Here is a 21019-nt window from a genome sequence, read left to right on the forward strand (position 1 = left end):
TAATTACACCAATAGGAAAGTTTTCTGTTCAGTGAGGTGGACAAAGTTTCAAGAGCAAGATGACAAGATGCGAGAATATTTTCACAAGGTCTAAAATCAACAAAGGGTAGAATCTTCCAGAAGCTCTTGCAAATCAACATCCAAAATATTCCATTGAAATATGACCAAATGATATGAAAAGACAATTTATAGAAGAGGACATCTTAAAGAATAATTGGCAATGCAGAGATGCTCAAACTCTTCGGTGATCAGAGAAGTGTAAGTATAACAATAATGAGATGATGCTCCAGTCAGATTAGCAACAACCAGACAGCTGGATAATGTCAACCACATGGGACCATGGGAACCTCCTGCACTGCCTGTGGAAGCATGAACTGATGCAGACATTTTATTTTATTTTATTTTTTAAATATATTTTGTTGATTTTTTTTTTTTTACAGAGAGGAAGGGAGAGGGATAGAGAGTTAGAAACATCGATGAGAGAGAAGCATCGATCAGCTGCCTCCTGCACACCCCCTACTGGGGATGTGCCCACAACCAAGGTACATGCCCTTGACTGGAATCGAACCTGGGACCCTTCAGTCCGCAGGCCGATGCTTTATCCACTGAGCCAAACTGGTCAGGGCTGATGCAGACATTTTAGAGAAAAATATGGCTGTGGCTAGTCAAATTGAGACAAATATATTTATACCCTATGACCTAGTAAACCTGCTTCTGGCTCCTACATATATAACCCAAAGAAATTCTCCATAAGAGCCGTAAGAGGATAAGGCTGAGCATCGTTTGCAGGAGGAGAGTTGGGTGCAGTGCGGTGTCCCTCCCTGGAGGAGTGGAGAGGCTAAAGGTGGGGGATGCCCCGTGGAGCACCATGCAGCAGTTAAAGCAACTCCATGTTCACAGAGCAACCTGGCCGGTTAAAACCATAGTGCTGGGTGGAAAGAGGACCAAGGCCTACAACACAACGCTGATAATATATAGAAATTCACATACACACACCCCACACAAACCAAGTGCAAAGAGACATTTTGAGAAATTTGATTACAAATTGGATATCAGGTATTATAGCTAATTTTGTTGGGTGTGCAGTTAGGTAAGAAAGTGTTCAGTGTTGGAGGGGATGCATAGCTAAAAAATATAGGGGTGAAATGGCATGATGTCCGGGATGGACTTTAAACTATTTAGTTTAGTGAAGGGAACAATGAGAAAGATGAATCAAAGATTTAAGCAAAACCTCAAGGCAAAATCTTGATAATTATTGAGTTTAGGAGACAAGTATATGGGAATTTGTTGTACTATTGTTTATATTTGGTATACGTATTAAAACTTTTATAACAAATTTAAAAATATCAAGGATACATATTTTCAAGACTATGTTCACACAAAAAGATACACATTAAACATGTTTGAGTCATTGTCTATGGAGGGGAAAGAAAATAGGAGTAGGAAATGAGGACAAAAGGGGAGGAAGGAAGGAAGGAAACATTAATGTTCAATGATAATTTGCCGTGAACTGAGGAGGAGGATTAACTTAACCCTCTGCACCTAAAGTCCAAAAGAAGAGGAGGAAATGATATCCCCTGTCATTCTCCCCCCATGGCACTTTAATTTTTTCTGTCTAACCGCCTAACCTTCATTCTTCATTCCTGTGCGTATTAGACTTCCCGGCAGAGCTGTCACCAGGACAGTTAAAGCACTTTGTGCCTTGCTTGACAGGAATGAAGTTTTGTTCACCAAATGCCAGTCCTGGGCTGGGACCTCTCGGTCTGTGATCGCATTATCTCCAGTTTACAGAGGTGGACAGCGGAGCTCAGAGAGGAGGTTCTTTGTCCAACTCCTAAGTCACAAAGCTGGAACTCCGATCCCCTTGGCCTCAAACACCCAGGATTATGTGACTGCATCAAGCTGATCCAACGTCACTATTATTTGAAAGGCCTCCCTGTGGTGCCTTTATATTGATGTAATTTACTAACTGCTCTCCTATTTCTGAGAATTGGGGTTCTTTCTAGTGTTTTGCTTTCATAGATAATCCTGCAAAGAATATCTTCAGGTTTAGAGCTCTTTGCTTCTGTTGAACTTTTTCCTTACCAGGAGTGGGGTTACTTTCTGTTCACCTAAAAGGGTGGATCTCACAGTGGCCATTAATTCACTTTGAGGGAATTTCCATGAAAGGAAATGCAGGGAGTGGGGGCGCACAGGGCATCTGTGCAGGGGCAGGAAATGCAGGAGGAATGAGGCCTCGGGCCAGGCAGGAAGTCAGATCCTGATTGATTTCTGTGGTCTTCACATTTTTCTACTGCCTTCCGGCCTCAAGGTGGGGAATGGGGTTCTGGCAGGCTCAGGGCAGGGCCAATGCAGTGGGACATGACGCTGCTGTGCGTGGGAGGTGGGTGGCTGGGGTTGCCTGGGGCTCCTGAAGCTCTCTAGTCCTTTGGCTGCTGCGCTGGCCAGCCTGGGAGGGGTCAGCTGGGGATAGGCAGCAAGTAAATATAGATCCAGGGAAGGAAGCCAGGCGGACCAACCCGCACTGACCTCTGGCTGGAAGGCTGGGGAGGGTGGAGGGGGAGTAGGCCCTGGCATCTTCCTCTCCATCTTGGGTGACACCCTGACCCAGCAGCTCCCTAGAATTGCTGAAGGCGGCTGGGGGCAGGGGGGCGGGATTGGGGAGACAGTGTCTCCAAGGGGATCAGAGTGGGGGTTAGTGGGAAGCTGGTCAAGAGATGCTGTTCCTCTGTGACTGACAGCCAACTGCATTTCCTCTCTGCTGGTCCCTCAGACACGTGGCCCAGCTTGAAGAGGCCAGGCGAAGGGACTGGCTGTTTCAGAGGGATGTGGGGTCCACGGTCCTAGAGGCAAGGCCAGGCCCCTTTACAGGCCCCTCCCCACCCCCTTGGCTCTTGCTTATTCTGGAGAGGAAGGATGTCCTGAGTGAACTTGCTTCCCTTGCTCTCTGCCCCTCACCGTGTGCTGGTCCTCTCAGCCCCTAAAGCTTGGGGGCCACCAGCCTTGCCCTGCCCCAGCCTGGCTCTCCTTGCACCCGGGCTGCAGCCCAGCACCACCTCCACACCACACACCATGTCCGCCTGGCCCAGCCAAGACCCCTGGGACCCCTGGCTCTGGGAGCGGCATTCCAGCAAGGCAGTCACTCCACCACAGATACATTTATTGGCAAAACCTATTCCTAGGCATCGAGGGGAAGGGCACAGGCAGAACGGGTGGCTTTCTTTCCAGTGTTCGAGGAGCAGAGGGAAGGAGGGGCAGGGACATCTCAACCAGAAGAACAAAACCAGCAGCTAACATTTATTGGGCAATTCCTCGGAGGCCTGTCCATGCACTGTCTCACTCAATCCTTATAACAAGCCTAGAGACTGACACCATTATCCTTCCCGTTTTACAGAAAGCGAAGTGGTGGGCTCTGGCCAATTTGGCTCAGTGGATAGAGCGTCAGCCTGTGGACTGAAGGGTCCCAGGTTCGATTCTGGCCAAGGGCACATGCCTGGGTTGTGGGCTCGATCCCCAGTAGGGGGCGTGCAGGAGGCAACTTATCAATGATTCTCTCTCATCATTGATGTTTCTCTCTCTCTCTGTCTTCCTTCCTCTCTGAAATCAATAAAGACATATATTTAAAAAAAAAAGAAAAAAAAAGTGAAGTGCTGGGAGGCTGCTGTCAGCCTTCAGGGATGTACCCAAGGGCCTTCCACCAGGAGTCCAAAGCCCCCTTTCTTTTCTGTCATACCACGCTTCTCAGTTTCAACCATCTCTTACCATTTCTAGCTCTTTCAACTATTTTTATATTTTTGTTTTTTAAAAAAATAGATTTGCCCATATTCTGCAGAACCCACTGTCTCCTGCTTCAACTGGTCACACCTGGGTTCTCCCCAAGATTCAGCTCGGGTGGGGTTGGGGGCAGTGGGTCTCTAATGGGGGTCTGGGCATGTGTGAGGCCAAAGTACAGTGATAGCTCTGAGAAAATACACAACCAATAAATTACAAACTTCCCTCCCCCTCCCCATGCCCTCCCTCCCCACCCACCCAAATCTAGACCAGACTGTGAGTTACCCATCACTCCCCATCCCTCAGCAGGGTTCTTGGCTCTGTCAGCTCTGTGTCCACAGGGCCCAGGGGCTCAGTAAATGCTTGTGGAGTGAATGAATGAGTGAATGAATGAGAGCATGGGGGGAAGGGAACAAGCACTTAGGAGTCCTGAGTCCCAGCCCTGATGGTCTCCGTACCCACCTTGCCCTCACCAGGACACCGCCCTCTGCTCCAGAGAAAAGGGTCCCCAGGTCCGGGGTTGGAGTGGAGAATGGGAGGGGAGGCATCAGCAGGGGCATCGCTAAGCATGGGACGGTGGATGACTAGAGTAGAGCACAGAGCTCTGGCCTCAGAATCGGGAGACCCGGTCCAAATCCCAGCTGTAGGGTTCGGGAGCTGTGTGACCTTGGGCAGGCTTGAAGAAGAATGACTACAGCTTCGGTCGCCAACCGGTGGCCTGCGGACCACTGGGGGTCCGTGAGGTCCGAAAGGTTGGCGACCGCTGGACTACAGCATAATAGTCCTTTCAGAGTTTACAAAGCCCTTTGTTCACATTTATCTTTGGTCCTCAGTAACCATCCTGTAATGTGGGTATTATGATCAATATACCCATTTTACAGAAGAAAAAGCAGAGGCTGGAGAGGTTAAGGACTTGCCCAAGGTCACATGGCAAGCTGAAACTTGAACCCACCCTCCCCACTCCCTCCCTCACTATTCCCCCAGTCTGTGCCAGATCTAAGTCGGGCTCAGACCTAAGTCTTCCAGCAGGGTATCCCCATGCGGAGCGCGGCAGCAGTGGGGGGCTGCACAGTGGATGCCCTAATGTGGGCTCCACTGGCCATTTCCAGCCAAAAAGAAAAAAGTCAGTCTAGACATCGTGGAAGGTTTTCTAGACACCCCTTCCTCCCCCCACCCACAGCCTCGGGGCCTCAGCTGCTGCCCCAGGAGGGACCTGGGAGTCCATGAGGTGCCCTTGAACTTCTGCTTTTCCGGAGAAAGTGGAGCAGTGGAGTGGGGGAGAGGTCTGGGGCCTGGGCCCTCCTCTCACACAGGCATGGGCACCTCGTCATATTCATCCCGACCTTCCTCCTCATCAAGGCTTGGCTTGGCATCGTCAGCGTCCAGCTGGAGGGCGGGGTAGGAAGGAGAGAGGGTGAGTGGCCCGGGGGCCAGATGAGCCCTCCCCCAGCGCTAAGAGGCACCCCTGGAGTTAGGAGAGGGCCTGCTCTCTTTGAACCTTGGTCAAGTCCTGCCCCCAGGGTTGGTCCACATGAGAGATTCCCGAAGGGTGGGGAGCCCCTGGGCATCTGATGCCCTTGGCAGGAGGCGGACCTCTAGAGGGCAGGCAGGGGGCTCCCTCACCAGGGCAGCCCCCCAGTGGCCTGTGTCACATCTTAGAAAAATTCTACTGGGGGAGCAGACTCTTCCAAAAGGATTTGGAAGACCGCAGGACCGGCTGCTCAATGGTCAGGACCGCTCACTTGGGTCACGTCCTGTGTGCCTCTTAACCCTCTCCCCTCCCTGTCGTTACTCCTCCTTTTACAGGCGAGCAAACCCACGGCACAGAAAGGTGAGGCCACTGGGATGTGGCAGTGCCAGGATTTGAATGCAGGCCCCAGATCCAGACCTTCACCGCACCCCCTCTGCCTTCCTTCATTCTGAGACCCACCCCTCTCTCACAAGCCCTCCCTGAGCCAGCGCTGGGGTCCTGCCCTCCAGCTCCTGCTCTCTCTCAGCCTCCCTCCTCCCCCAGGCCTTGAGAGGTGGGGCTGGGGAGCGGCCACTCACACACTGGAGCTCCAGGTTCCTGAAGATAAGTGGCAGCAGGAGCCGCCGCAGGGGCACCGTGAGGATAAGGACGAAGGGCAGGGCCAGCGAGGTGGTCTGGAAGGATTTCACTGCCCACAGCCCTGCCAGGCAGACGATCTGGATGCCGGTGAACAGGTGCATGCGCCAGGTCTTTACCTGTGGGCGGAGGCTGGGGTCATCGCCTGCCCTGCCCGGCACCAAGCACTCCCACCCCGCCCTGGGCTGGGCAGCCGGAGGGCCCTGTACCCGCTTGACGTAGGGCACATCCGGGTGGTACTTGGGCGGCTTGAAGAGCAGCAAGATGCGGTCAAAGAGCTGGATGCCGCTGAGGGAGGTGACCCCCATGTAGAGGAAGATGCCGAACAGCACAGCCAGGGGGATGTGGGACAGGATGGGCCCCATGAGGATGGACAGGCCTGCAGGGAGAACCACACACTGTCAGCCTCACGGGCCCTGGAGGACCGGCACCAGGGCGGGGAATGAAACCACCGGTGCCATGTAGAGTCCTTTCTGTGGTTTTTTTTTTTTATTCTCACCAGTGGATATGTTTTTTTCATTGGTTCTAGAGAGGAAGGGAGGGGGCGGGGAGAAGAGAGAAGGAGGGAGGGAGAGATATGAATGTGAGAGAGGAACATCGATCTGTGCCTCCTGTACATGCCCAGACCGGGATTGAACCCATGACCCTTTGGGCATTGGGATGATGCTCTAGTCACTGAGCCACATAGGCCAGGGCTCTGCGGATCCTTTTAATAGGTATTACCCGCCTTTTAGAGATGAGGAAACAGACTCAGAGAGGTGAAGCAACTTGCCTGAGGCCACACAGCTAGTAACCGGCAGAGCAGGGAGGGAGTCAAGCTCCGGCCTGCCTGACTTCAAAACCTACTCCTTTAACCTAGGGAGGTCAGAGTCAGAGAAGCCCAGCTTTTTCCTCACCTCAGCCTCCATCGTATCCAAATCCTAACCCTCCTCTAGCGAACACCACCTCGCCTTCTTTAGCAAACTTCCCTGGCCGCTCCATCAGCGATCACAGTGAGGCCCACACCAAGTCCAGCCGGACTCACAGCTACTCCAGGCTCAGATCAACCCCGTGACCCTCTGCCTTCTCCTCCCCCTCCCCCACCCCAGCCTGGAGATTATGCCCTGGAGCACTCCCCTTTGTGTCCGTCAGAGAGCAGCTCAGCTAGAGAGACCTCAGGGGGCACCTAAGAGACCCTGTAATGGTGCAAAAAGGGAAACTGAGGCCCACAGGGCAGGGCTGGGACTCGCAGTTTGTGAGCTTCCGTCTAGAGAAGCCCTCCTTCCTCCCCTGCTCAGATGCCCACCTCAGCGCCTTGGTAATTTCTGTCATGTGACTAACCCTGGGGAGATGTGGGCAGCAGGTGTGTCGGGAGGGCTGGAGGGGACTGGATCCTAAGGGGCTGGAGGCCTGGGGCAGGGCCAGAGGGTGGTAGAGAGTGCGGCCAGCCCTCACTCACCCACAAGCACAGAGACCAGGAGCCCGCTGATCCGCTGCTCCTTGACCTCCTGGATCTGGGCTGCAGCCCCGGGGGCACTGGCCTTGCCCATGACGGTGAGGGCGTTGGCATGGGTGACGGAACGCACGGTGGTGGCGCTGAGCCAGGGCATCCCGAAGAGAGTGGCCAACCCGCCCATGCCCATGACCAGCAGCAGGTCCAGGTGGAAGCCGGAGCCCTTGACCAACTTGCGCTCTGGTTTGCTGATGATCAGCCTGGGGGGTGGGAGGTGAGGGGTAAGCGGGGCTCTCCCTCCCACACCCCCCTCGGCCCCTCCTTCCTTCCCCACACTTGAGTCTCTATGTGCCTCAGTGTACCCTTCTGTGCCCATCTCCCTTGGAGTTCTTTGGCCCCCTCCCTCCCACCCCACAGTGAGAATCCAGACTCTCCACAGGCAGGTTTGCTCTGAAGCTAATGAAGCGTAGGCTCCAGCGAGCGTCACTGGCACAGGTCCTTTCCGAGACCTGGCACCTTATTTTGTGGTTCTGGTTTTGTGTTCCTTTCCTTACAAAGGGCTCCCTAAGTTATACATTGCTGGGTCCCACACAACCTGGCCCTGCCCCTGTGAGCAGGGAGGGCCACACATCCCACTGAGTCTCACTAGCATCAGTCCTGGGTGTCTGGCCCACCTGGAACCTTCCCCTTTCTCTGGCTCGAACCCTCCCAGGCCCAGCCCCACCCCGGCTCTTACGTGGTGATCTGGGACTCGAGGAAGATGAGGATGAAGACCAGCAGTGCAGGCAGAGCGGAGGCAAACATCATCCAGATGGGGAAATGGGAATACAAGCCCAGCGGGTGGATGATCCAGCCCCGGGCCGAGGAGTTGGATACTTTGAGGCCCGAAGGCACGCTGAGTTTCTGCGGGAGGAGATGCCGTTCAGAACACTGGGGCAGGATTTCGGTCATGTGACTAACCCTGGGGAGCTGTGGGCAGCAGGTGTGTCGGGAGGGCTGGAGGGGGCTGGATCCTAAGGGGCAGGGGCCGGGGCTGGAGGCCTGGGGTGGTAGAGAGTGCATGGGGAGAGGTGGAGACGGGGGAGATCGGGTCCTGGACACGTGGGGGCTCACTTTTATTGCGCATCTGCTGTGTACCCAGGTCCTACATGTATGTACATCTCACCCCAAACTTTACAGATAAGGGAACAAGGTCAGAGCGGTTGTGTAGCTTGCCTTACATCACACAACTATTTGGTGGCAGGTCTGCCTGGCTCCAAAGTAGATTCTTTCCTGCTGCCCCAGGTTAAAGAGTAAAGGGAACCTGACCCAGGCCCTGGCTTCAGCCGGAGGGGCTCTGTAAGGCTGTGGGAGGAACGGGGTGGGGTGGGGGGGCTGCCAGGGGAGCCAGGGCTGGGGGAGGTGTGGTTCTAGCTGACGCCAGGTTGGGGACAGCCATTCTGGGAGAGAGCAAGCTGGGGAAAGAACAGGAGGGTAGAGGAGAGGATCACCTGGGTGTAGGTATCCTGGATGAGAGAATCCACCATGACCATGATCAGGATGGAGATGGGAACCCCGAAGTCCCCGATTACCCGTCGCAGCTGAGGGCAGGTGGGAGAACCAGCGGTTAGTGCCCAGGTGTTCCCACCTCCCACGTGGCCCCCTTCTGCCCCATCGTCACCCAGGGGGCCCTGCTCTTCCCAGTTCTCTCCCCCCTTCCACGCCTGTCCCTGCCTCCCCACTGGGTTCTCAGCCTGGGCATGCTGAGGGAGGGGGTGGGCTTCCCTGAAGGGTGGGACCTTGAGGAGGAGGGGGCCAGGGAGGCTTGGAATTGGGCATGAGAACCTAAGGTTAGAAGGGGAGCCGATGGCGCCGGGGAAGCTAGGAGGGTGCTTTGGACTGGGATAGGGCAGGGCAGGCACAGGCAGGTGGAGACGGATGCTGACCTTGCCAGGGAAGTAGGAGCTGTTCTTGAACTTGCGCAGCGTCATGGCTAAGAAGAAGGTGCCGGCCATGAGCACAAGGGAGAGGAGGGCTGTGTTGGGCAGGGGGTCCTGAGGCTTAGGGTCTATCGTCACATTGTGTTTGTAATGCTTCTGCAGTGGGTGGCTCTGGAAGATCTGCAGCAGAAAACCAAGGCATCCTGTTCCCTCCCATCCATCCATCCATCCATCCATCCATCCTCTGTCCATCACCCATCTATCCATCCACCATCCGTCCACCTATCTTCTTCCTCAGCTGATATGGTAACAGAGGGGCAATTAAATTCTACAGCTTGGTTTTCAGGAGTGGGGACCAGGCTAGGCTTGCGTGAGGTAGGCCATGAAGGCAATTCGTGTGTGCGCGCGCATGTGTGTGTGAGTGTGTGCGTGTGTGTGAGTGTGTGTGTGTGTGTGTGTGTGTGTGTGTGTGTGTGGTGGGTGTGACCACCCAGGGCCTGGGAGACATGAGGAGACTAGAGTGCAGGGCTTTAAAGACTTGGAAAGACCCACCAACCTACAGAATCAGGGACACACATATGGTGTCCACCCTTCCTATAAATTGCAGACACAGCCCTAGCTGGTCTGGCTTAGTGGATAGACACAGCCCTCGCTGGTCTGGCTTAGTAGATAGACACAGCCCTCGCTGGTCTGGCTTCAGGCATGCGGACTGAAGGGTCCTGAGTTCGATTCTGGTCAAGGGCACATGCCCGGGTTGTGGGCTCGATCCTCAGTGGGGCATGTGCAGGAGGCAGCTGATCAATGATTCTTTCTCATCATTGATGTTTCTATTTCTCTCTCCCTCTCCCTTCCTCTGTGATATCAATAAAAATAGATTTTTTAAAAACGCAGACACAGAGGCAGGCATAGTTTGAGGTGACAGAGCTGAGGGGTCAGGGTGCTCTGTCCACAGGACCTGCAGTTCTTGAGGGCAAGTGCAGGACAGGGAGGGGGGACATCAGGGCCTCAACCCCCCTCCACCCCCACTGTCCCCACCACACATGCAATTTCCCATTTCAGGCTCACACACATGCTCACCCATTAGTCGTCTGTGTGGTTATAAACATGTGCACAGAGAGGTGCCCTCTCCTGGCCACAGTCATGGCACAACATGGATGTGGTCAGAGTCACACGCCATGAACACACGCCACACAAGTGCCACACAGACATGCGTGCAGTGGCCCGCAGCCACCTAGTCTATGCTCAGTCTCACACACGCACACCCCCATGCTCGTTCACACTCCCACCTTGACCAGTTTGAAGAACGTCTCGTAGATGAAGATGAGGGAGATGAGGAAGGAGAAGATCTCCTGGGTGTAGCGGGAGATGAAGCGGACCAGGAAACTGCCCTCGAAGGCCACCACCAGCACCACCAGCAGGATGAGCCACATGCCGATCCACACACGACCCACGAGGTACTCCAGGCCGTTACTGTCGCAGAACTGCGGGGCGGTCAGAGGGAACTGGGGTCAGACAAGCAGGCTCAGCACCGTGCACGGGGCAGGGCGCCAGAGGCCAGGCACAGGGTCACGGGGGCCAGGACAGGGCTACCGAGAAGAAGGCTTCCTCGAACACGAGCAGGGGCCCTGAGAAGCCAACCACAAGCAAGGGCTGAGCCGCCAGCAGCGCGAAGAGGATGCCCTGCGCCGCCGTGGAGATGAGCAGCTCCGACACCCCCATCTGGTTCTGGGTCTTCTCTCCTGTGGGCAGAAGGTACAGTGGGGTCAAGGGCGGGAGACCATTTCCAGCGGCCAGTGGAGCAGTTCATGGGCAGGCTGATGCCGGGTCCAGAGTGTCAGGTCGGGCCAGGAGTCAGAGCCCACAGTGGCCAGGGGATCAGAAGAAAGGGTTGGGGGAGGGGAGGGGAGGGCATGCAGAGGAACTGACCCAGGAGGCCGCCAAAGGTGATGGCAGGTGACAGGGCGGCAAAGTAGATGAAGATGACGGCAGCCAGGACCTGGGGGCTGAGTGCATCCGTGATGTCACTCAAGTAGCGAGGGTAGCGGCGCTTTATGTCACGCACCAGGCCCCCGAAGAGCATGCCTGTTCGTTGCAGAGGGTCATCCGGGCCACCAGGGACCCCTGGACCCCCATTTAAATCTGTAATAAAGAATAGGACCATGGTCATAGGGGGCAGCAGGGGGAGGTGTGGCGACAGGGGAGGGGAGGGGGGTATTGTCTGATGGCAATGGGGTAGCCAAAGTTGGCTGGGTGGCAAGAGAATAGGAAGAAGGGACACCAGGGTGTTTGATGGGAAGAGGGGAGGTAGGGGCTCACAGGGCTGTGCTGGGGTCTCTGAGGGTCTGTGGGGCCCAGAAAGCCTTGGCCTGGGCAGGGCAGGTACCTAGGCCTTTGTAGAATCTGGGGTCTGGCTTGGCAGGGCTGGGCAGGTAGCGTCTTCGCAGTAGCTCCTTCTGCACAGGCACCAGACTGAGCAGGGCCTGCTCTGAGGGGGCGTCCGTGGGAGGCAGCACCAGGCTGCAGTCCAGGAAGCCCTCCAGGGAGTGCACCAGCTCTTGCCGACTCTGGGCCAGGTACGCATCCATGCGGAACACCTGGGGGCCAGAGAGCGGGTCAGGGCCGCTGGGTGAAAGGGCCCAGGAGTCCACAGCCGGGGGCCCCAAGGACAGAACCCTCTCTCCCAGCTCCTTCTTGCTAGGAACTGCTTTTCTTGCCCACCTCCCTTACCAGCCCGCACTGACCCCCCCCCCAACACACACACACACACACACACACACACACACCACACACACACACAATGAAAGGGTTGGGAGGACGCAGACCTGGTCCTAAATGAAGAAAGGAGAGAGAACTAAGCAAACCAGATGAAGCCAGAGCAGACGAGGCCGTTCCAGGCCAGACTTGACCAGGGAGAACCAGGCCAGAGTGGGCCAGATCAGGTCATGCCAGGCCAATCCGGCAGGGCCGGGCCAGGTTACTCTGGCCAGACACGTCAGCAACAGCTGGATTAGACTGAAGGGGCCAGACTAGCGATGCTAATGTGACCCCGGCCAGTCCAGTGGAGAATGGGCCTCAACTGCCACCCAGCTGCCCAGCTCCCCCAGCCCTCGCCGGCCCCTCCTTACTCTCTCGGACATGAGGATGGCAGCAGCCCGGCCGAGCTGGGTGTAGTCAATGTGAGAGGCCTCGGGTCCCAGCAACACAAGGAGGAAGCGCACGGGCACGCGCAGCTGCACCGCGTCCACCAGCTCTACGGCCTCCTGCAGCCGCACGAAGCCCAGCACCGGCCGCTCCAGGAAGGAGGCGCGGCCTGTGGGAGGGGGTGGGGGACATGAGGTGGCCTGGCCAAGCTGAGGGGGCACAGCTGGCGTCCAGGCTTAGGGAGAGGCAGGTGGAAGCAGGGGTGTGGAGGGTTGAGTAGGGAGGAGCACCACTGCTTACCCACTAGCACCAGGGTGGCCTCCGAATCCGGGGGGATCTTTTCCAAAATTCCCGATGGTGAGTGGCCTGCTGTGCCCCCCTCTCTCTGTTGGAAGGAAGGTGGTAAGGAGAGCATCCGGCCCCCTCCTCCCCTCGCTACTCCCATTTCTAACCACGCTGCCGGCTCTCCCCAGGCACCCCTGGTACAGCCTCACCTGTTCACAGAATAGCTGGATCTCCAGCGAGGGGTGTTGTGGGAGCAGAGGCTGTGAGGGCTCCCCGGAACGTGTCACGACCGTGGGCTTCACACTCCCCAGGTCCTCTAGGTCTCCAGCATGGCTGCAGGACACAAAGGGGACATGGGCTGAGTAAGCTGCTCCGGTTGGGCTCGGCTGGGCTCGGTTGGGCTCTCCGCAGAGCACTGGTGACGGGAGGGATCAACTGGGACTCCCAGTGGCCAGACCAGAGAGACCCTGGGGCAGAAGGAGAACCGGCCCCTTCTGAAGGGTGTTGGCCGGTGGCCTCTTTCTGGAATGACTAGGTGGAGCCAGAAGAATGGATGGAGGGAAGGGCCTTGAGAGTCTGCCCTCCTGGGGACCAGTGGTCCCCAAATCTGAGCATGGAGACATGGCCCCCTGTCAAGAGCTGTCAGAGGCAGAAGCCATCCTGGAAGAAAAGTGGGGGTGGGGGTGGGGCTTTGGATTCCCAGGGAGAGCCCGGGGCAGATGGACTGGGGAGGCAGCTCTGGGGAGCGGAGTCCAGGGTGGGCAGGCAGGGGCACCTGTGTTTGAGTAGCAGGACCCGGAGCAGCTCGTCTCGGTCCTGAGGCCGGATCTGCTCCTCGTAGATGAACTGGTCCAGCAGCTGGTTGGCCACCCCAGCCAGGGAGGTCTCCGGCAGATTCAGAAGGACAGTCCCTGCAGGGAACGGAGGGTGAGCTGGACAGCTGAACCTCGGCCCTCCTCCCCACCAAGCCTCGCTGCAGGGGTCATGGAGGGGCCGTCAGGGCTCACCCTTGGTGAAGGCTCTCTGCAGCTCCAGGAGGCTCCAGAAGGTGAGGTAGGACAGGTGCGGGCGGCCCCAGGCCCCGTCCTCCCCCAGGTTCTCCTCCAGCCGCACCCAGCGCGCTGCCTCCATCCATTGCAGCTCCTGGTTCTTCTCGTCCATCACGAGTTCGTGCAGCTCCACGTAGACCTGCGGCCCCACAGACCTGAATTAGCCCATCAGGCTCCCGGCGGGGCCGTGGGGAGCTGGCAGCCCAGGGCAGGCGGACAGCAGCAGGCTCCGAGAGATGCTCCAGGAGGCCCAGAGCCCTGAGGCGTTTGGGGGCAGACCCTGAGCTCAGAGGGACAGTCAGTGGGGAACTCCAGCTGGAGTGTGAGTGAGATGGGAAGTGTGGGGAGATGCTTGAGGGTCCTGTAGGTACGGCCCACACGCTGGCTCTATTCCTCAGCTTCCTAAGCGGCCCGGACTTCATTTCAGAGGCATTTGGAGAACCTCGGGACCAAAAGGGGTGCTAGAGTGGCCACTTAGAAGGGAAAGGACGGGGGAGTCCTGGGTCATTGGGTCATCTCCTGCCTCAAAGATGGTGGAGAGGGTGTGTTGCTTGGCTTGTTCTTGGGTGTCTTTGGGGCCAGGTGGCCACTCTTGAGGGCCTAGCTGAGGACAGAACAAATTTATTAGCCGGCTAGACAGCCTGGGACCAACAGGGATGTAGGGGGCCCAGCAGAGGAGAGCGTTACTTACTTCTGTGCTTCCCCAGGGAGCACCTGACAGCACAGCCAGGGCCGCAGGGGCGACGGGGCCTAGGTCTCTGCGCCGCGGGGGCTGTCCTCTCGTCCTCTTTCCTTCCACCAATTTCCCAGGACCCGTCCCCCCAGCCTGTCTGTGGCCTGTTTGGAGCTGTGCCTGTCTCTCCGCTCCTCCCTTCCCCTGATATGATGGTGGGCCCCAGGGCAGTACAGGAACAAGGGTTGGGGAGGCTGAGTCCTTACCTCGTGGGTGCCCGGTTGGGATGAGGTTTGGTGGTAGTCTGTGGCTGTTGGCTCGGTGAAGTGAGCTGAAAACCCGGAGGCTGGTTAGTGCTGCCACCAGACAATCCTGCGCCACCCACCATCAGCCCCAGAAACCAGGGCAGGATGCTGTCCCGCTGGTGCCCCCACCCACCCCTGGGCTCTGATGCCTGGTTGTTGGCCCCGCCTGGCTCTGCCACCCCACATGGGAGCACTGTGGAGGCCCCTGGGACTCATCCTCAGGGAGGAGCAGGAGGGTCATCTCCAAGGCGATTGGAGACACCTGAACGGCGATGTTCAGGATTCTCTTAGGGTCCCCTCGCCCTCATGCCACCTTCTGGGTCCAATTCCCTTCCTCCTCACCTGCCTCAGGAGTCCTGCCAGTTCATAGCTTCTCCCCGCTTCCAAGCGGAGCTCTGGGCACCTTTATATTGCCCCCTCGCCCCCTCCCCCCAGCCCTCCATTCCCAGGGGCGCCTCTTATCATCAATGCTAATTGCCTGCACTTAAGTCCTGTTGACAGTAAATAAGCACCTGCCTGGGGCTCCCCACTAAGACCTTGGGCGACCAAGGAAGGGTTCCTGTTGTCCCTCTGCCTTGGGGGTCCCCAAGGCCCCCCATTTTTCAGGACCCCTGGACCCCCAAATGGAACAATGTTTCCAGAGCAGGGCCAGCGCCCGGCCTAGAAGCCAGTGTTGGATGGGCATGGGTGGCATGTGGGCTCCTGCCATGGTGCCAGACAGGCCTGGCTGCCCTCGCACACATCTAAGGGACAGGGTGATGGTGACGGGTGACTGGTCCTGCCCACCCCCCCAGTCCCCTCCTGTGATCATTTCAAACAAAACTCTGTTTATCCTTCAATCAGTAGGATTGTGGGAGAACTGGCCCTGGGGCTGGGACAGGGCAGGGGGGGAGTGGGGGAGTTCAGAGAAGAAGGGAGGACAAGTCCCTCAAATGTCCCTGTCTGGGGTCAGCAGCTCACCCCAGCAGAGAGAGGGAGATGGGCTTACCTTCTGGCTCCTCCACCTGGGGTACGGGGGCACCTGGATCTTCATACTCCTCCTGCTCTAGGATCTCTTCCAGCACCTCTTCGTACTCCTCCTGTGGGAAGTGGCCATTAGGACTGGGTGTGAGGGGCTTCTTGAGGCCCCATGAAGGTGGGAATGCAGGGCCAGGACCCCAGAGGCCCCAGGTAGGAGCCCTGCAGATGCCGAGAAAGACTCACCTGAAAATCCCCCATGGCGCTGTCCCGATGGTCCGATTATCCGCAGGGATGGTAGCCCCCAGCATAACCCGCACTGCGGGTCCCTGCAGGGAGAGGCACAGGCCGAGTGAGACATGGGGACCCTGTGGTCTCCTTGTCCTGCCCCAGAGCGGCTGCATTTGAGTGGACGGTGTGGGGAGACAGTGGGGTCAGAGGGAGAAGGGGTGGGTGGAGGCTTGGAGGAAGGAGCTGGATTTACAGATGTGAGGGCCAGTGTGCGGGGCCAGGAGATGGGGGGCCGTGCAGGGAGGGGAAGCCTGGCGGGGAAGGGTGTTGGGAGGATGGGTACATCCCGCGAATCTGACTCCTTTCTCCATCCACCAGTCCTCAGCTGGCTTATTTTCTTGCCCATCCCTGAGACGCAGCCAACCCCAGGGCAGCATGACCTCTCCCCGACTTAGCGCCTCCGAGAGGCTCCACAGCACACGCTCTTACCCATGCTTTGCGCTGGGCATGGGGCTGCAGCATCCTTGGGAGTGGCCCGCAGGTCCTGGAGGAGGTGGCCCTGCTTCTCTCTCCCACCTCATCCGGACTCTGCCTCTTTTTATCTCTCCCCGTGTACCCCCTGGGCCTCCTTACCAAGCCCTTATCTGCCCCAGGGCCTTTACATGTGCAGCTGCCCACATCCTGGAGGCCCTCCCCCCACCCCTCAGCCCTTCTCACAGCTCAGCTCAAATGTCACCGCTTCAGATTCCTTCCCTGACCATCCTAACGTGCACGAACTACACGTGTCATTTTCTGGTTTCTGGATTCATCTGTGCACATATTGTCTGAGGATCCCTCTAGAAGGGAAGGCACAGGAGGGCAAAGAATCTGCATGTCTCAGTCCCCACTGAACCCCCCTCCTAGCAGAATGGGTACTCACAGTAATCATTCATAAATAAATGCATGTAGCACGCACGTAAGAATGTGTCCCCCTTGCAGGCATGGGGCTCTGGGACAGGGGAATTAGTATGACTAGGACCCAGCCGGGAGACCACTGAGTCCTGCGCCTCCATTTCCCGGCTGTGTCTCTAGCAGAGAGGAAGGCATGCCCACCCCAGGAACGTGAGGACAAGTCCAAGCGGGGGTGGGTGGTGGGGGGTGACGGAGGTTCCCTAGGGTGGCCCCAGGCTGGGTATGGAGAGACTTCCTTTGCCCCCTCACCCGCTGCAGCACAGGGCATTGTGGAGAGAGATCGGGCCAGGCTGGCCAATGTGCCCACTCTGCGCCTGCGGGGTGCTCATCAGCGGACGCTGAGATGAACAACACACTGTCCCTACTCTCAGGAGGCTCCCGCCCTGACTGGGGAGACCAGCCAGGAATACGTGACCAGCTCAGTGGTTCAGGAGATAACATGTCCCTCAGACAAACAAGCTATGAGCGGAATGTGCTGGGTGCCAAGGGTCTGTACGGCAGGATCGGTCGGTGGGGTTGGGGTGGAATGTCTCTGGGGGAGGAGACACGGGTGCTGGGCCTAGAACAGTGGGTCTCAACTTCTGGCCCTTTAAATACAGGTCCTCATGTTGTGGTGACCCCCAACCATAAAATTATTTTCGTTGCTACTTCATAACTCTAGTGTTGCTACTGTTATGAATCATCATGTAAATATCTGATATGCAGGATGGTCTTAGGCGACCCCTGTGAAAGGGTCGTTCGACCACCAAAGGGGTCGCGACCCACAGGTTGAGAACCGCTGGCCTAGAAGCACCGGGAGGATTTGAAAGACTGAGAGGTGGACAGGGATGGCCCAGGTGTGAGAAATGGTAGGCAAAGGGCCGAGCTAGGACCATGCAAGGCAGGGAGTGTACACAGAAGGAGCTCTGCAGGCCTTCGAGATAGGGAGGAAGGAGGGGTCCCTGGCTTGGGGTGGTGAGGGGGCAAGGATGGCCATGGGAGTGTCCCAGAGCCTGGGATGGGACTGTCCCTACTGCACAGGACATGCCCCTTGAAGATCCTGACCACATATTTTTTCTCTCTCTCCCTGTCCTTCCCTGTCCCCTTCTCCCCAAGTTTCTCTACCTGTGTCTCATCTTTATTCTCTTTCTTTTTCTTTTTTTAATATATTTTATTGATTTTTACAGAGAGGAAGAGACAGGGATAGAGAGTTAGAAACATCGATCAGCTGCCTCCTGCACACCGCCTACTGGGGATGTGCCCGCAACCAAGGTAGATGCCCTTGACGGGAATCGAACCTGCGACCCTTCAGGCCGCAGGCCGACGCTCTATCCACTGAGCCAAGCCAGTGAGGGCGATTCTCTTCCTTATTCCTTCTCTGGCCTTGCATCTGCCTCGGCCTCAGATCCCTAGAATTCTCAAAGTGTTAAAAATCCCACCCATGGCCCTGGAGCTCTGCCTGTTTCCCATCTGAGAGGTGGAGTGGTCAGAGGGGCCCTACAGGACCAGAGAATTCAGAAACTCAGGCTTCCTCTCTGCCACTGGCCGGCCGCACGGCCTTGGGTAGCTCCCAGCTTCTCTCTAGGCCAGCGGTTCTCAAGGCATGGGTTCTCAACCTGTGGGTCGCGACCCCCTTGGGCAGGGGTTCTCAATCTGTGGGTCTCGACCCCTTTGTGCAGAGAATCAGGGTTAGGGTTAGGGTTAGGGTTAGGGTTAGGGTTAGGGTGCCTCTCTGCCAGCACGTGGCCTTGGGCAGCTCCCAGGTTCTCTCTAGGCTAGTGGTTCTCAACCTGTGGGTCACGACCCCTTTTGGCAGCGGTTCTCAACCTGTCCAATGACCCTTTCACAGGGGTCGCCTAAGACCATCGGAAAACACATCTACAATTACATATTGTTTTTGTGATTAATCACTATGCTTTAATTATGTTCAATTTGTAACAATGGAAATACATCCTGCATATCAGATATTTACATGACGATTCATAACAGTAGCAAAATTACAGTTATGAAGTAGCAACGAAAATAATTTTATGGTTGGGGGTCACCACAACATGAGGAACTGTATTAAAGGGTCGCGGCATTAGGAAGGTTAAGAACCACTGCTCTAGGTCTTGGTCATTCTGCTATATAATAGGGGGCCTTCCCCCCCGGGGTGAGCGAGAAGAGGGAGAAGAGGTGCTCCCCAGGGCCTTAGAGGGTGCACCCATAAGCCAGACTGCTGCCACCACCAGGCCCAGCCACCTTCCAGCTGCAGGCCTTGCTCTGTCTGACACTGATAAGAAGCTGGCCGCTGATCACTGCCCTGCATCTGGAAGCGTACCAAACACCTGGCCGGCTGGCCCGCCCGGGTGAGGCCAGATAAGGTGAGTGGGGCATCTGGAGCCAGGAGGTGAGGCACACACAGCTGGAAGAGGCTTGGGGGGCAGGCGGTGACCAGATGACAGGGAGGGCTCCCTGGTGGCGTAGCACCACCTTTGCGTAATCGCCCCAACATTGCACCAAGCCGTACCGTACGCCTTATTGCTTACAATCCCAAACCGCTCTGTGAAGTGGGTAGTGCCACTAGCCGTTTTACAGATGAGAAAGCTGAGGTTCAGAGAGCTTTACCTGCTTCGGTCCCCTGGTAGGTAGGCATCATAGACAGGATTAAACCCTGCCGACCTGACTCTAGCTACATCTTGAACCATTAGACGGAGTTGCCCCAGGAGAGGAAACAGCTATTAGCTGGTTTGGTGATAGTGATTAAGAGCGTGGACTCTGCAGTTAGACTGCCCGGGTTCAAATCCCAGCCCCGCCGTTTGCTAACTGTGTGACTTGTGTGACCTCGGGCATGTGACTCAACCTCTCTGTGCTTCAGTTTTCTCATCTGTAGAATTGGGGTAATATATCTACCTCAGCCCGGCCAGTGTGGCTCAGTGGTTGAATGGTAGGTATATTTTTTAAAAACTTTGAAGAAAAAAAAATATCTACCTCATAGACTTGTTATAGCCCTAGGTTCATGTGTATAAAGCATTTAAAAAAGTGCCTGGCGCATAAGGAGCTCTAGGTCAGGGGTCCTCAAACTTTTTAAACAGGGGTCCAGTTCACTGTCCCTCAGACCGTTGGAGGGCCGGACTATAGTTTAAAAAAAAAAAACTATGAACAAATTCCTATGCACACTGCACATATCTTATTTTGAAGTAAAAAAACAAAACGGGAACAAATACAATATTTGTATTTGCATGTGGCCCGCGGGCCGTAGTTTGAGGACCCCTGCTCTAGGTGAACGTTTGCCATCATTATCATTGCTACTGGGTATCAAGATTGGATTCACTACCCTCATCCCCCTCTAATTCCCCAGTTCCCGTAGAATTAGCCTAAGTGCTTTGAGGTGCTCAGGTGGTAGGGGACTTCTCCTTTCCCTCCAAACACTCCCTAGAGTGGGGATGGTGCCAGGCCCCCCTCGTAGGCTCCCTGAAATGGGAAGAGCTGACAACTTTTCTCCTAAAAGGATGATGAGGTGGCCTAGGGACCCCCATACATGGGGGAAGGAAGGGGTTGGAGCGAGACCTGAGTCTGTGGGATCTGAGGGGCTGGTAAGTAGGAAGCCGCCAGGGACCCACACACACATTTACACACCAGCCACACACACCTCTGTTGCCACGTGCCAGCCTCTTTTTCCCAACACCGGCCAGTTTTCTTAACATTGGCTGTCCCTGCTCACCCCAGTTGCAGGTGCCAATGGGCCTGTGCCCTTAGGGGTAACAACACACATTGCAATGTTCTCACCCCACCCACCAACACCCCACTTGAAGGTTAGGGCACCTGTGCCCACTTAGGCAAAGATTTAGGATGGGCACCTGCAGAAACCCTCACCATAGGTACCCCAAGACCAACCCTAACCCCCCCGGCCCTGCTCACCTGCTCACGAGTCTTGGGGTCCCTCCAGGAACTCCTGCAGTCACCGGTGCCCTCTGCGCCCAGCTGAGCTCACACCCGCTCTAACAGCGCCAGGCTCTCGCTCCTTCGCCCCAGGGGCAACTTGCAAACCCCTGACTCATGCCCCCGCCTCCTAATCTGCCCGCCCATGGGCCACAGGAGCCCCTTCTCACCCCTCCGCCCCACTTCCACTGAGTGCCCTGTAAACAGAGTTATCTCTCACACACATCTGGACAGCTGTGAGTCTGGCCCACCCCACCCGGCCCGCCAGCCCCCAACACCTCTCTCCTGGCCCCCGGGG

General features: G+C 56.6%; 1 protein-coding gene across 2 annotated transcripts; it reads right to left on the reverse strand.

The window, feature by feature from the left end:
* Nucleotides 1–3623: 3623 nt before the first annotated feature.
* Nucleotides 3624–20812, reverse strand: SLC4A1 (solute carrier family 4 (anion exchanger), member 1 (Diego blood group)). Of its 2 annotated transcripts, XM_014537736.1 has the most exons (20): nucleotides 20701–20812; nucleotides 15886–15968; nucleotides 15671–15761; nucleotides 14644–14708; nucleotides 13663–13843; nucleotides 13431–13566; nucleotides 12865–12988; nucleotides 12671–12755; nucleotides 12355–12539; nucleotides 11613–11823; nucleotides 11156–11368; nucleotides 10820–10968; nucleotides 10516–10710; nucleotides 9236–9409; nucleotides 8801–8890; nucleotides 8047–8213; nucleotides 7317–7570; nucleotides 6088–6257; nucleotides 5821–5997; nucleotides 3624–5157 (listed from the first exon to the last, which is right to left on the reverse strand). In XM_014537736.1, the coding sequence occupies exons 2-20, from the start codon at nucleotides 15898–15900 to the stop codon at nucleotides 5077–5079; spliced, it is 2763 nt and encodes a 920-aa protein (XP_014393222.1). In that variant the 5' UTR covers nucleotides 15901–15968; nucleotides 20701–20812; the 3' UTR covers nucleotides 3624–5076. The 2 variants fall into 2 exon arrangements, with proteins under 2 accessions (XP_014393222.1, XP_005863897.1); XM_005863835.2 differs by lacking the exons at nucleotides 15671–15761; nucleotides 15886–15968; nucleotides 20701–20812 and adding an exon at nucleotides 15025–15121.
* Nucleotides 20813–21019: the final 207 nt, after the last annotated feature.

The sequence above is a fragment of the Myotis brandtii genome, unplaced genomic scaffold (assembly GCF_000412655.1).
Source record: "Myotis brandtii unplaced genomic scaffold, ASM41265v1 scaffold1814, whole genome shotgun sequence".
NCBI lineage: Eukaryota > Metazoa > Chordata > Mammalia > Chiroptera > Vespertilionidae > Myotis > Myotis brandtii.